Source organism: Oncorhynchus mykiss, chromosome 23 (genome assembly GCF_057628025.1).
Source record: "Oncorhynchus mykiss isolate SJ-2025 chromosome 23, ASM5762802v1, whole genome shotgun sequence".
Classification (NCBI taxonomy): Eukaryota; Metazoa; Chordata; class Actinopteri; order Salmoniformes; family Salmonidae; genus Oncorhynchus; species Oncorhynchus mykiss.
In genome coordinates this window covers 8663861-8678740 of record NC_143044.1, presented here as the reverse complement: position 1 = coordinate 8678740, position 14880 = coordinate 8663861, and the positions used below count along the sequence as shown (strand labels likewise).

General features: G+C 41.0%; 1 protein-coding gene across 5 annotated transcripts in view; it reads left to right on the top strand.

The window, feature by feature from the left end:
• Positions 1-322: 322 nt before the first annotated feature.
• Positions 323-14880, top strand: part of LOC110502375 (ninein-like protein) — a 44804-nt gene continuing 30246 nt past the window's right edge. For 3 of the 5 annotated variants that reach the window (XR_016490945.1, XM_036959927.2, XM_090216703.1), the window contains exons 1-2: positions 451-831; positions 10372-10580. Coding sequence is in view for 3 of the 5 variants with exons in the window: in XM_036959927.2 (XP_036815822.2) it covers positions 10398-10580 (183 nt within the window). In the remaining 2 variants the exon portion in view is untranslated. Of the gene's footprint in view, positions 832-10371; positions 10581-14880 lie in introns of all 5 variants that reach the window. The other 2 variants (XR_016490946.1, XM_036959929.2) reach the window with 1 other exon arrangement.

Here is a 14880-nt window from a genome sequence, read left to right as displayed (position 1 = left end):
ATAGGTGTCTTTTGTAGCCTACTGTGCAGGCATAAAGCTAATAGACGACTAATTTGGCACTACAGTCTGGAGCAGTCAGTCATGTAAACTAGGGCAGTGTTCGAGAGGATCAAAACCATGATGTATGATGGGTAAATTATGAACTATTGACTGATCTGCAAATAATAATGAGTCGTTTTTTATGATGCAAGCCAAGGTGATTTGTTGATCAGTCAGTCAGTCAGTCGGCAGTTGCCTGCACTCGTTCAAGCCCCAGCTCTCTGATTCTAAATAAATACATAGACAACTGTCTGACCAGTAGGGGCTGCGAGCTTGAGCCTCCAGCATGAAAATGGTTCCATTCCCCTGCTCAGACGTTGCATGCATCAACCAATGGTTGCGTGCTACGTCATCGACTGACAGGTTGCTATAAATTACGATATGGTTAGCTGATACTTAAAATACTTATCCATGCGTTGTAAGATCTGGTATGCGTCAGCAACGCCTGTGTAAAATAACGCGCACGTTTTCTTCAAACGCCTCAAAGCAAAGCGTAGCCTAGCTTTCGGTGCTTCTGAGTGCCAGCCTCCAGTGGACGCTAGGAGGATATTGAGAGAGATCTTCCCTCTGTAGCCCACGTAAGGAGTGAGATTTCCACCCGCCACGCATATATCTACTTGTGGTCACTTCATAGACAAGAGCTATGCAAACATGACCCGTTTTCCATAAAAGAACACCGAGACAGACGGAACCCATCTTCATATTTTCAAAAAGAAAACACATAATCCGATGCTCATGTTGGACCAGCTGTGACTATTCTTAGAGGCTTAGGTATAGGCTACTGTTAAAACGGTAAGAACAATTTAATTATTATTAGGCTAGCCTACTCTGTCAGAAAATAGCAATTATTATTGTTTACAAATGGAAAGGATGATGCTACTTGGTAACGGTTTTAGTTCATAGAGTGCGCGAAAAGTGGATAGTTTGGATAGGCTACTTTGTATCCTTTTTGTCTTCTATTTTGCCTTCTCTTTGTTTCGTCATGGCTGGTTTCCCGTTCCCATGGTGAAGCATAGCCGACTCACGCTTGCGACTTCAAGCCAAGAAGCCTGCTGCCTAGTATTGATCAATCTGTGATAGAATGAATGTAGCCCTTGATCACGCCTCTGTTCTATTACATTACACAAGTCATTGGATGGCGTCTTCTGTAGGGGGGGTTAAAGGAGGTTAATTTATATTGGCAAGAAATAATAATGCAAACAAAAATATGTGTGTTAAATCGATACACACCTAAGGGTTAAGGTTCCCACACGGTCTAATTTCCATGTTACAGTGCTTGTTTACGGAAAACGGATGGAAGACCGAGTGGACTACCAGTGGTAATAGGCTTTATGCATCTCTCAACACGTGTGTAAAGGGAATACTGATGCCACAAATGTGTTGTCACTAAAAAAGACTGTAGGCCGCAACTGTGTTAACCGATTTAAACAGCGTACGAGGCTACATATGGGAGGACGGCTCATAATAATGTCTGGAATGGATTGTATGGAATGGTATCAAACACATGGAAACCATGTGTTTAATGTGTTCCTTACCATTCCATTTGTACTGTTCCAGCCTTAAGGCCCACTATGAGCCCTTCCTCCCCAATTAAGGTGCCATCGGTAAGTGTGTTTTGCATTTGAAATTATTTTGATGTGATATGAAAGTAGAGGGATTTATGTTTCTAGGACCATACAGCATGATTCATGTTTAGATTGAGTATTTGGCTGTTTTGTCTTCCAGAGCCAATTAGCCCTTTTTTATACAAAGTTTATTTTTAAATTGTATCTGTTTTTAACTAGGCAAGTCAGCAAAGAACAAATTGTTATTTACAACCCGAAAGACGCTGGGCCAATTTTGCACCGCCCTATGGGACTTCCAATCACGGCCGGTTGTGATACAGCCTGGAATCGAACCAGGGTCTGTAGTGACGCCTCTAGCACTGAGATGCAGTGCCTTAGACCGCTGTGCAACTCGGGAATCGAACCAGGGTCTGTAGTGACGCCTCTAGCACTGAGATGCAGTGCCTTAGACCGCTGTGCAACTCCTTGGACTAAGGAGTAACGTTAGGATCCTTTAGTCCAATGCTGGGCTAGAACAAACTATGACTAGTCTGTTAATGCATGACATTAGACAGGCTATATTTTTCTTTGCACAGTGTGCAATTATGGGCAACTTTATTTATTAAATGGGGTGATTGGAAAAAGACATGCATCAATAATGATTTATATGAATTAGTTTATTCCTACTTATAAAGAAAATCAAATAAAAACAAATGGTCACATGCCCTTAATACAACAGGTGTAGATTTGATCATGAAACGCTTAGTTACGATCCCTTCCTTACAATGCAGAAATAAAATACTTTTTTTTAATAGCTTAGGTGCAGTTTTCACAAGTAGGCCCATGTAGTATATTTCCACAAATCTTAGTACAAAACTTAACAGATCATCAAAAGGGCAGAAGTTTCATAACTCTAAGCACATTTTCAATTAAATCAGACACTTTTTCGCTAAACTTAATCAGTGTTTCATCTTTCAGATGGCAATACATGTTCATATAAAGTAATTGCCTTTTACAATATAATGCTCACATTCTTTTTTTATTTCTACAATGGCATTGTTGAATAGTCCTTTCTGATTGTCTTGAAGGGCATTCTAGAGCATGCGTTGTTTCCCTATAACGCACAGTTATTTGCGTGATAGAATGCAATGGCTGTAGTTCTTTTTTTTTACATGTTTTGTTTGAACCGCTTTTGAAAGCAGAATTCGAATATAAAACAGTAGGCCTATTTGGTTTTGTTGAATTTGATTTTCATAATCGCAAAGTAGGACTGATGGTTTGGATAGCTAAATAGCAAGTCTGTTTGGTTACAACAGCAACTACTGTAGCTATGTAGTAAACTTGCTAGCTACTTCAGTGGATGTTGAACACATTTCTACCTGCAAATCAACACATTTCTAGTGGAAAATGTGTTAAATTATAGCCTTAGTTTAAAAGGAATAATCAATGAGGGGCTCTATGCGTTCTCTGGAAAATAATGCAACTCAGTGGAAGGTTGATTATTCCTTAGATAGTTCTCTTATCTTTTGTTAAAATACAGTTTACTATTACTTAAAGCGGCAATATGTAACTTTGGGTGACCTGACCAAATGCGCATAGAAATGGGTGTTATAGATCTGTCACTCATTGAAAGCAAGTCTAAGAAGCAGTACATCTGTTCTATGCTTCCCGTTATTACATTTTGTTTTTGTGTCTCTTTCTTTCGGTTATGTACACCAGCTGAAAAGTAAATACTTTTGGTTATGGAAAATATATTTAGAAGCGGTTTAGATGGTACAATGATTCTCTACACTATAATTGTTTGTTTTGCGCCACAAACTGAAATTAGACAAACTATTACATGCTGACTAGACCGGGCATGCGCCATCGCGCGCATGTTGATTTTTTTCCATCCACACCAGACGCAATCATGACACGCATGTTGAACTGTCAAAACGTACAATGAACAAACTATATTAATTTGGGGACAGGTCGAAACACTTGAAACATTCATGGACATTTGGCTAGTTATCTTGCTGTTGCTAGCTAATTTGTCCTGGAATATAAACACTAGGTTGTTATATTACCTGAAATGCACAAGGTCCTTCACTCTGACAATTGAATTCACAGATATAAGGGTAAAACTAGTTTGTTTCTAGTAATCTCTCCTCCTTTGGTCTTCTTTGGACTTTATATGGCACTTAGCAACCAACTTTAAGGTGCGTTACCACTACCGACTGGAGTGTGGACATCAGTTCATCTTTCAATCAGCCACGGCAATCAGCCATATGCTCCTAAAAACCAATGAGGAGATGGGAGAGGCGGGACTTGCAGCGCATCAGGTGTCAAATTGAACTAAGTTCTATTTTAGTGCCTGGCTACGCAGATGTGCACGAGCAGTTTGGATTAAATGATTAAATAACATGTATGTGTACATTTATTTTGCAATGCTCACACACGTAACGCAAGCGGTGTGGTCAGCATGTTAGATTTTTAGCAACCAGGAAATGGCGAAGTGATTTTTTTCATAGTGCATTTTTAATCTGACTTTCTTAATTGATAATCACTTAACCGTTTGATAAACCTATAGATTTTTAACTGGTTCGTCTACTACAGACTTTGAGAACTACATAATGAAAATGTATGTCTGTAAAGTAGAAACATATAAAGTATGGTGTGTGTGTGTGTATATACTCTAATGTACAATTATGATAACGACTATCAATCAAACTGCTCGAAACGGATAACTACTGAACCAAAATGATGTAGTGCCTAGTTAACGTACTGTAAAACTAATTGGATTTGCAAAGAGTCATCAACACAAGGGCATTTTGTAATTTTTGTTTCACCCAACTTTAAACCTAAATCCACTGACATAGTGAAATGTCATTGGATTTGTCAATGCCAATGTTCACATTGAATTCACGTTAGTTGACAACTGAACCAAATGTAAATCTAAATCATTCCAGGACAAGGGCTGCCTACTCATATACTGCATTCTCCATCAGCCAGTGTGCTTCAATTGCACATACTGGAAAGAGTCACTCTTATGTACTACCATTAGGAATTATAGTGTAGTGTACAATGCACTGCTGAAATAGCTGGGTTTTATATAACAATATATTCCACTCATTATGTGAGTTCCATTGAAACACTTTCAAACAGAGAGACAGGCGATGATGTATCAGTTGACAAGTCACGTAGAAAATGTGATCTGGTACAAGGTTGCATGGGGCAGAAATGGCATACAACACTGTGATACATGTTAACATTCGCTAACAATACCCCTATTTCTGATGATTTGTCCTTTGTATGTACTGTATAAGGATAATGAAGCCGAGGCTGTATTTATCAACATGCTCACAACCTGCCATTAGATACATCTATTTTTATAATTTGTATGTCAAGTTATAGTCAAATACTGTATAGAAAATAATATTTACCATCTACTATGCTTTCTCTTCAGCACTTCAAAGAACAGTTTTGAAATTTGTATCTTGTATTTTTTGCTATTGGATTAAAGATGCAATATGCAGAAATCACTCCGCCATTTCCAGGTTGCTAAAATTCTAATAGTTTGCCTAATTTCAGTTTGACAAAACAAGCATGTGGAGAATCATTGTACCATCAAAACCGCTGTGAAATATATCTTCCATAACCAATAATATTGTATTTTTAGCTGTTTGAAGTTGGTGTACAAAACTGAAAGTAAAACAACATTTTAAGAATGGAAAACATAGAAATGGCGCACACAGAACAGATCTACTACAGCTTCTTAAACTTGCTTTCAATGAGAACGACAGATCTATAACTCACATTTCCAGTCAATTTGGTCAGGTTGCCCAAAAGGTAACACATTGCAGCTTTAAATGCTATTATTTTAAATGACTTAATAGTGAATAAACAAAACGTTCTCATAGTATTTCATAATTCTTTGTTGTTGCTTGAATGACTTGGCGGTGAAAGATATGAATGCACAATCAAATGTTCTGAAAATAAGATGGGGCGCATTACAAGTGTTATCAGTTTAAAGTTTTGTACTTTTTGAAAATGTACCAATTACATTTGAAAAATGAGTAGCAGCAGTATACAGTGTAAGTGTTAGTCTGTGTGCGCATGACCGGCCGCTTGGTATTTGCTAAATGGCACCTAAAGGACTCTCAGACCATGAGAAACAAGATTCTCTGGTCTGATGAAACCAAGACTGAACTCTTTGGCATGAATGCCATGGGTCACATCTGGAGGAAACCTGGCACCATCCCTGAAAATAGCTGTGCAGCGACGCTCCTGTCCAACCTGACAGAACTTGAGGGGTATGCAGAGAAGAATGGGAGAAATTCCCCAAATACGCCTGTGCCAGGCTTGTAGCGTCATACTCGAGGCTGTAATCTCTACCAAAGGTAGGTATAACTCACATTTCCAGTCAATTTGGTCAGGTTGCCCAAAAGGTAACACATTGCAGCTTTAAATGCTATTATTTTAAATGACTTAATAGTGAATAAACAAAACGTTCTCATAGTATTTCATAATTCTTTGTTGTTGCTTGAATGACTTGGCGGTGAAAGATATGAATGCACAATCAAATGTTCTGAAAATAAGATGGGGCGCATTACAAGTGTTATCAGTTTAAAGTTTTGTACTTTTTGAAAATGTACCAATTACATTTGAAAAATGAGTAGCAGCAGTATACAGTGTAAGTGTTAGTCTGTGTGCGCATGACCGGCCGCTTGGTATTTGCTAAATGGCACCTAAAGGACTCTCAGACCATGAGAAACAAGATTCTCTGGTCTGATGAAACCAAGACTGAACTCTTTGGCATGAATGCCATGGGTCACATCTGGAGGAAACCTGGCACCATCCCTGAAAATAGCTGTGCAGCGACGCTCCTGTCCAACCTGACAGAACTTGAGGGGTATGCAGAGAAGAATGGGAGAAATTCCCCAAATACACCTGTGCCAGGCTTGTAGCGTCATACTCGAGGCTGTAATCTCTACCAAAGGTGCTTCAACAAAATCACATTTACATAAGATTTTTTTTATTTATATATATATATACTTTTGTAAAAATGTTTAAATAGTTTTTGCTTTGTCATTATGGGTGTGTGTGTAGGGATTGAGAGGGGGATTTTTTTGTTGTTGCAATTTTAGAATAAGGCTGTAATGTAACAATGTGGATAAAGTCAAGGGGTCTGAATACTTTCTCTCAATGGTGCAGCTGTAGAACCTTTTGAGGATCTGAAGGCCTTTGACAAATCTTTTCAACCTCTTGAGGGGAAAGAGGTGCTGTCGTTCCCTCGTAAAGAGTGTGTGGACCATGTTAAGTCCTTAGTGACGTTGATGCTAAGGAACTTGAAGCTCTCGACTAGAGGTCGACCGATTTTAATTAGGGCCGATTTCAAGTTTTCATAACAATCGGTAAACGCCACTTTTGGACGCCGATTACATTGCATTCCACGAGGAAACTGATTGGCAGGCTGACCACCTGTTAGCGAGTGCAGTGTCAAAAGGACCTTGTGGCTGCATGGAGGTAAGTTGCTAGCTAGCATTGAACCTATCTTATAAAAAGCAATCAATCTTCACACAATCACTAGTTAGCTACACATGATTGATGATATTACTATGTTAACTAGCTTGTCCTCCATTGCATATAATCAATGCGGTGCCTGTTAGTTTATCATCGAATCACAGCCTACTACTCCAAACAGTTGATGATTTAACAAAAGCACAAATGTACAGTTGAAGTCGGGAAGTTTACATACACCTTAGCCAAATGCATTTAAACTCAGTTTTTCACAATTCCTGACATTTAATCCTAGTAAAAATTCCCAGTCTTAGGTCAGTTAGAATCACCACTTTATTTTAAAAATGTGAAATGTCAGAATAATAGTGATTTATTTCTTTCATCACATTCCCAGTGGGTCAGAAGTTTACATACACTCAATTAGTATTTGGTAGCATTGCCTTTTTAAATTGTTTAATTTGGGTCAAACATTTTGGGTAGCCTTCCACAAGCTTCCCCACAATAAGTTGGGCGAATTTTGGCCCATTCCTCCTGACAGAGCTGGTGTAACGGAGTCAGGTAGGCCTCCTAGTTCGCACGTGCTTATTCAGTTCTGCCCACACATTTTCGATAGGATGGAGGATGGAGGGCTTTGTGATGGCCACTCCAATACCTTGACATCCACTAACTTGACTGTGCCTCTAAACAGCTTGGAAAATTCCAGAAAATGATGTCATGGCTTTAGAAGCTTCTGATAGGCTAGTTGACCTCATTTGAGTCAATTGGAGGTGTACCTGAGGATGTATTTCAAGGCCTACCTTCAAACTCAGTCCCTCTTTCTTGACATCATGGAAAATCTAAAGAAATCAGCCAAGACCTCAAAAATAATTGTAGACCTCCACAAGTCTGGTCCATCCTTGGGAGCAATTTCCAAACACCTGAAGGTACCACGTTCATCTGTACAAACAATAGTACGCAAGTATAAACACCATGGGACCATGCAGCCGTCATACCACTCAGGAAGGAGACACGCTCTGTCTCCTAGAGATGAACATACTTTGTTGCGAAAAGTGCAAATCAATCCCAGAACAGCAGCAAAGGACCTTGTGAAGAGTACAAACGTAGCAAAAGCCACAATATAACGAGTATTTTATATAGACGTAATCTGAAAGGCTGCTCAGCAAGGAAGAAGCCATTGCTCCAAACCTGCCGTAAAAAAAGCAACTGCACATTGGGACAAAGATTGTACTTTTTGGAGAAATGTCTTCTGGTCTGATGAAACAAAATATAACTGTTTGGCCGTAATGTTAAGTTTGGAGTAAAAAGGGGGAGGCTTCCAAGCCGAAGAATACCATCTCAACCGTGAATCACGGGGGTGGCAGCATCATGTTGTGAGGGTGCTTTGCTGCAAGAGGGACTGGTGCACTTCACAAAATAGATGGCATCATGTGGTAGGAAAATTATGTGGATATGTTGTTGAAGCAACATCTCAAGACCTCAGTCAGGAAGTTGAAGCTTGGTCGCAAATGGACAATGACCCCAAGCATACTTCAAAACCAAAATGGCTTAAGGACAACAAAGTCAAGGTATTGGAGTGGCCATCACAAAGCCCTGACCTCAATCCCAAATAAAATTTGGTGGGCAGAACTAAAAAAGCGTGTGCAAGCAAGGAGGCCTACAAACCTGACTCAGTTACACCAGCTCTGTCAGGAGGAATGGGCCAAAATTCACCCAACTTATTGTGGGAAGCTTGTGGAACGCTACCTGAAACATTTGACCCAAGTTAAACAATTTAAAGGCAATGCTACCAAATACTAATTGAGTGTATGTAAAATAAAGACCCACTGGGAATGTGATGAAATAAATAAAAGCTGAAAATAAAAGCTTAAAATAAAGTGGTGATCCTAACTGACCTAAGACAGGGAATTTTTACTAGGATTAAATGTCAACCGTGGTCGCGGTTGTGGGTGTACAGGAGGGGACTAGGCACACACCCCTGAGGGGCCCCCCCGTGTTAAGGGTCAGTGTGGCGTAAGTGTTGTTGCCTAACCTCACCACCTGGGGGCGGCCCGTCAGGAAGTCCAGGATCCAGTTGCAGAGGGAGGTGTTCAGTCCCAGGGGACCGAGCTTGGAGGGGACTGTTGAACGATGAGCTGTAGTCTTTGAACAGCATTCTCTTCTAGCCTATTCATTGCCAAATGTTGACCCAACCTCAATCCTTTACAACTTGTGTCAGAGTTTATTCAAAGTGACATAATTGGACATTAATTGCTGAATATGCTGGTATTTATGAACTGCTGTTACTTGTGCTACTAAACCCGAAGGTCGTAGGCGGTCATGTATAGCAAGTTAAATTTTTTTATTTTTTGCAATGGTATGTATAGGGGCCAAACAAAATAATTAGCCTTTAAGGTGATAACAATAATGACAGAACTCACCCGCCTTACATAATTGATGCCAATCAAGACCAACTCCAGAATTCAGTGCAGGTCATTGCAACCACTAAGGCAGATGTTTTGGGCCTGTGCTGTAATCCAAGGCCATGGGGGGGGGAAATCATAAATTTATTTTGTCCCGGCACACCAAACGCAATCACGATACGTAGGTTAAAATATCAAAACAAACTCTGAGCCAATTATATTATTTTGGGGACAGGTTGAAAACCATTAAACTTTTATGACAATTTAGCTAGTTCATTTGCACTTGCTAGCTAATTTTGTTCCTCTACTCCACAAATTAATCCACGCATAAAACGGCCAACCGAATCGTTTCTAGTCATCTCTCCTCTTCCTTCCAGGCTTTTTCTTCTCTTGACTTTATATTGCGATTGGCAACTTTCATAAATTAGGTGTATTACCGCCACTGACCTCGTTCGTCTTTCACGTGGGTATAACCAATGAGGAGATGGCACCTGCTTCTATAAACCAGTGAGGAGATGGGAGAGGCAGGACTTGCAGCGTGATCTGCGTCACAAATAGAACTGACTTCTCTTTTAGCCCTTGGCAACAATTTTTTTTGGTGCAATAATTGAACAATTTCAAAATGTATTTAGAAACGCTCGCGCAAGTGTTGTAGTCAGGCTGTAAGGGCAGCAAATATATTTAGATGGTCCGTCTCACGAAAACATTTTACCACAGTACGTAGTTCAGGCCTAGTAGTCTATTGCAATGTATAGAGTTGCCTGGATGTAAGACTGATTGAAGTTGCATTGTCTGTGTGTATTGTGCAAGATTGCAGATGTAGACATGTGATTGAACGTTTATTGTGCTTACCACAGTCTCTTCCTGTCCGCCATCCCACTTCACTGTAGGTGCAAGCCTTGCAATATGTACTGGGATGGATGAGGAAGAGCAGAACCGCTATGTGGCCCAGCTGAAGGAGGAGTTTCACAGCTGTGACACCACAGGCACTGGTTACCTGGACAAGGAAGAGTTGTCAGCCCTTTGCCACAAGCTATCCCTGGATGCTCACCTTCCCCTACTGTTGGACACCTTGCTAGGACCACACCACTATGCTCGGGTATGAGACCAGACCACTTTAGTAACTTCTCTCTGTTGTGGATTTACCTTAACATGTTTTAAAGTAAGAGGAATTTAAGTTCTGACATGCATAGTTGTGTAGTAGCTGTGTTATGACACTTTCCTACCTTTTATTCAGTAGTCAAATCAAATTGTATTTGTCACATGCGCCAAATACAACAGGTTTAGACCTTACCGTGAAATGCTTACTTACAAGATTTTAACCAACAATACAGTTCAAGAAATAGAGCTAAGAAAATATTTACTAATTAAACTAAAGTAATTATTTAAAATTAAAAGTAACACAAGAAAATAACAATAACAAGGCTACAGTATATACAGGGGGTAACAGTACTGAGTCAATGTGCAGGGGTATTGGTTAATCGAGGTCATTTGTACATGCAAGTAGGGGTAAAGTAACTACACATAGATAATATAAAGTGTAAATAGTCAGCAGCTTGGGGGAAGAAGCTGTTGAGGAGCCTTTTAGACCTAGACTTGGTGCTCCAGGCCCGCTTGCCATGCAGTAACCGAGAACAATCTATGACTTGGGTGACTGGAGTCTCTGACAATTTTGGAGTGACTGGAGTCTATGACACCGGCTAGTATATACGTTCTGGATATCAGGAAGCTTGGCCCCAGTGATATACTGGGCCGTACGCACTACCCTCTGTGGCGCTTTACGGTCGGATGTGGAGCAGTTGCCATTAGCAGGCGGTGATGCAACGGTCAGGATGCTCTCGATGGTGCAGCTGTAAACATTTTTGAGGATCTAGAGACCAATGCCAAAAAAAAATCGGTCTCCTGAGGGAAAGAGGTGTTGTTGTGCCCTCTTCATGACTGTCTGGCTGTGTTTGGACCATGATAGTTTGTTGGTGATGTGGACACCAAGGGATTTGAAACTCTTGACCTTCTCCACTGCAGCCCCATCGGTGTGAATGGGGATGTATTCGGCCCTCTTTTTTTTTCCTGTAGTCCATGATCAGCTCCTTTGTCTTGCTCACTTTGAGGGAGAGGTTGTTGTCCTGGCACCACACTGCCAAGTTTCTGACCTCCCTATAGGCTGTCTCATCGTTGTCGCTAATCAGACTTACCACTGTTGTCGTCTGAAAACTTAATGATGGTGTTGGAGCAGTTCTGGGTGTACAGGGAGTATAGGAGGGGACTAAGCATGCATCCCTGAGGGGGCCCCTGTGTTGAGGATCAGCGTAGCATATGTGTTGTTGCCTACCCTTACCACCTGGGGGCGGCCTTTTAGGATCCAGTTGCAGAGGGAGGTGTTTAGCTTAGTAATGAGCTTTGTGGGCACTATGGTGTTGTACGCTGAGCAGTAGTCACTGAACAGCATTCTCACATTGATGTTTCTTTTGTCCAGGTGGGAAAGGGCAGTGTGGAGTGCGCTTGAGATTGCGTCATCTGTGGAACTGCTGGGGCAGTATGCGAATTGGAGTGGGACTAGGGTTTCTAGGATAATGTGAGCTATGACCAGCCTTTCAAAGCACTTTATGGCTACCGACGTGAGTGCTACGGGACTGTAGTAATTTAGGCAGGTTATCTTCCCTTTCTTGGTCACAGGGACTAAGGTGGTCTGCTTGAAACGTACAGTTGAAGTCGGAAGTTTACATACACTTAGTTTGGTGCATTAAAACTCATTTTTCAACCACTCCATACATTTCTTGTTAACAAACTATAGTTTTGGCAAGTGGGTTAGGACATCCGCTTTGTGCATGACACAAGTCATTTTTCCAACAATTGTTTACAGACAGATTATTTCACTTATAATTCACTGTATCACAATTCCAGTGGGTCAGAGGTTTACGTACACTAAGTTGACTGTGCCTTTAAACCGCTTGGAAAATTCCAGAAAATGTCATGGCTTTAAAAGCTTCTGATAGGCTAATTTACATAGTCAAGAGTCAATTGGAGGTGTATATGTGGACGTATTTCAAGACCTACCTTCAAACTCTTTGCTTGACATCATGGGAAAATAAAAATAAATCAGCCAAGATCTCATAAAAAAATTGTAGAACTCCACTGGTTCATCCTTGGGAGCAATTTCCAAACACCTCAAGGTATCATGTTCATCTGTACAGACAATAGTATGCAAGTATAAACACCATGGGACGACGCAGGCGTCATACCTCTCAGGAAGGAGACATGTTCTGCGAAAAGTGCAAATCAGTCCCAGAACAACAGCAAAGGATCTTGTGAAGATGCTGGAGGAAACATGTACAAAATTAGCTATAGCCACAGTAAAACGAGTCCTATATCAACATTACCTGAAAGGCCACTCCGCAAGGAAGAAGCCACTGCTCTAAAACCTCCACTAAAAAGACAGACTACGGTTTGCAACTGCACATGGTGACAAAGATCGTACTTTTTGGAGAAATGTCCTCTAGTCTGATGAAACAAAAATAACTGTTTGGCCATAATGACCATCGTTATGTTTGGAGGAAAAGGGGGAAGGTTTGCAAGCCGAGGATCAACATCCCATCCGTGAAGCACGGGTTGGAAACATCATGTTGCGTCGTCCCATGGGGTGCTTTGCTGCTGGAGGGACTGGTACACTTCACAAAATAAATGGCATCATGAGGTAGAAAAAGTACATGGATATATTGAAGCAACATCTCAAGACATCAGCCAGGAAGTTAAAGCTTGGTCACAAATGGGTCTTCCAAATGGACAATGACCCCAGGCATACTTCCAAAGTTGTGGTAAAATGGTTTAAGGACAACAAAGTCAAGGTATTGGAGTGGCCATCACAAAGCCCTGACCTTAATCATATTGAAAATGTGTGGGCAGAACTGAATAAGCGTGTGCGTGCAAGGATCCTACAAACCTGACTCCGTTACACCAGTTCTGTCAGGAGGAATGGGCCAAAATTCACCCAACTTATTGTGGGAAGCTTGTGGAAAGTTACCCAAAATGTTTGACCCAAGTTAAACAATTTAAAGGCAATGCTACCAAATACTAATTGAGTGTTTGTAAACTTCTGACCCACTGGGAATGTGATGAAAGAAATAAAAGCTGAAATCAATCATTCTTTCTACTATGATTCTGACATTTTACATTCTTAAAATAAAGTGGTCATCCTAACTTACCTAAAACAGGGTATTTTTACTAGGATTAAATGTTAGGAATTGTGAAAAACTGAGTTTAAATGTATTTGGCTATGGTGTATGTAACCTTCCTATTTCAACTGTAGGTATTACAAACTCAGTCAGGGAGAGGTTGAAAATGTCAGTGATGACACTTGCCAGTTGGTCTGCGCGTGCTCTGTACACGTCCTGGCAATCTGTGAATGTGACCTGTTTTAAGGTCTTGCTCACATCGGCTACGGAGAGCGGGATCACACAGTCATCCGGATCTGCTGGTGCTCTCATGCATGCTTCAGTGTTGCTTGCCTCAAATCGAGCTTAAAAGCCATTTTGCCCATCTGGTAGGCTTGCATCACTGGGCAGCTTGCGGCTGGGTTTCCCTTTGTAGTCATGTCTCACAATGGTACGCAACAGTCATTGAATTTATTCTTATAAATGCACAAATCGATCAGATATTGACTGAATTATACCACATAAAACAAATAATGAATGGAGTAAAGGCATTTTAGTGGGGATTCAGGTATTCAATCTTTTGTAAAATGTCACTTCTTATAATGCACTCCTATTAATAATGTAAATAAATATTGGACCGTTTCGGTGACTGTATTAGTGCCACACTGTCGGTCACGAGGTGTGACCGTTTAGTCACTATAAATAGGCTTCTCCATGCTCTGCTACTGCTGATGGTCATTAGTAGCCTACCAAACTTGCTAACTGCCTGCTACTCAGCACTCTTTTGTCTCGAATCACTCTGACATGAATGCAAAGGTATTTGAAAATCGAATCAAACATGAGCCCAAGCTCTGTCAGGTTGGATGGGGAGCGTTGCTGCACAGCCAGGTCTCTCCAGAAATGTTTGACCATGTTCAAGTCCCGGCGCAAGGACATTGAGACTTGTTCCGAAGCCACTCCAGCATGGTCTTGGCTGTGTGCTTAGGGTCGTTGTCCTGTTGGAAGGTGAACCTTCTCCCCCAGTCTGAGGTCCGGAGCGCTCAGGAGCAGGTTTTCATCAAGGATCTCTCTGCTCCGTTCATCATTCCCTCGATCCTGACTAGTCTCCCAGTCCCTGCCGCTGAAAAACATCCTCACAACATGATGCTGCCACCAATGCTTCACTATAGGGATGGTGCCAGGTTTCCTCCAGACCTTGATGCTTGGCATTCAGGTCAAAAGTTTAATCTTGGTTTCATCAGAACAGAGAAT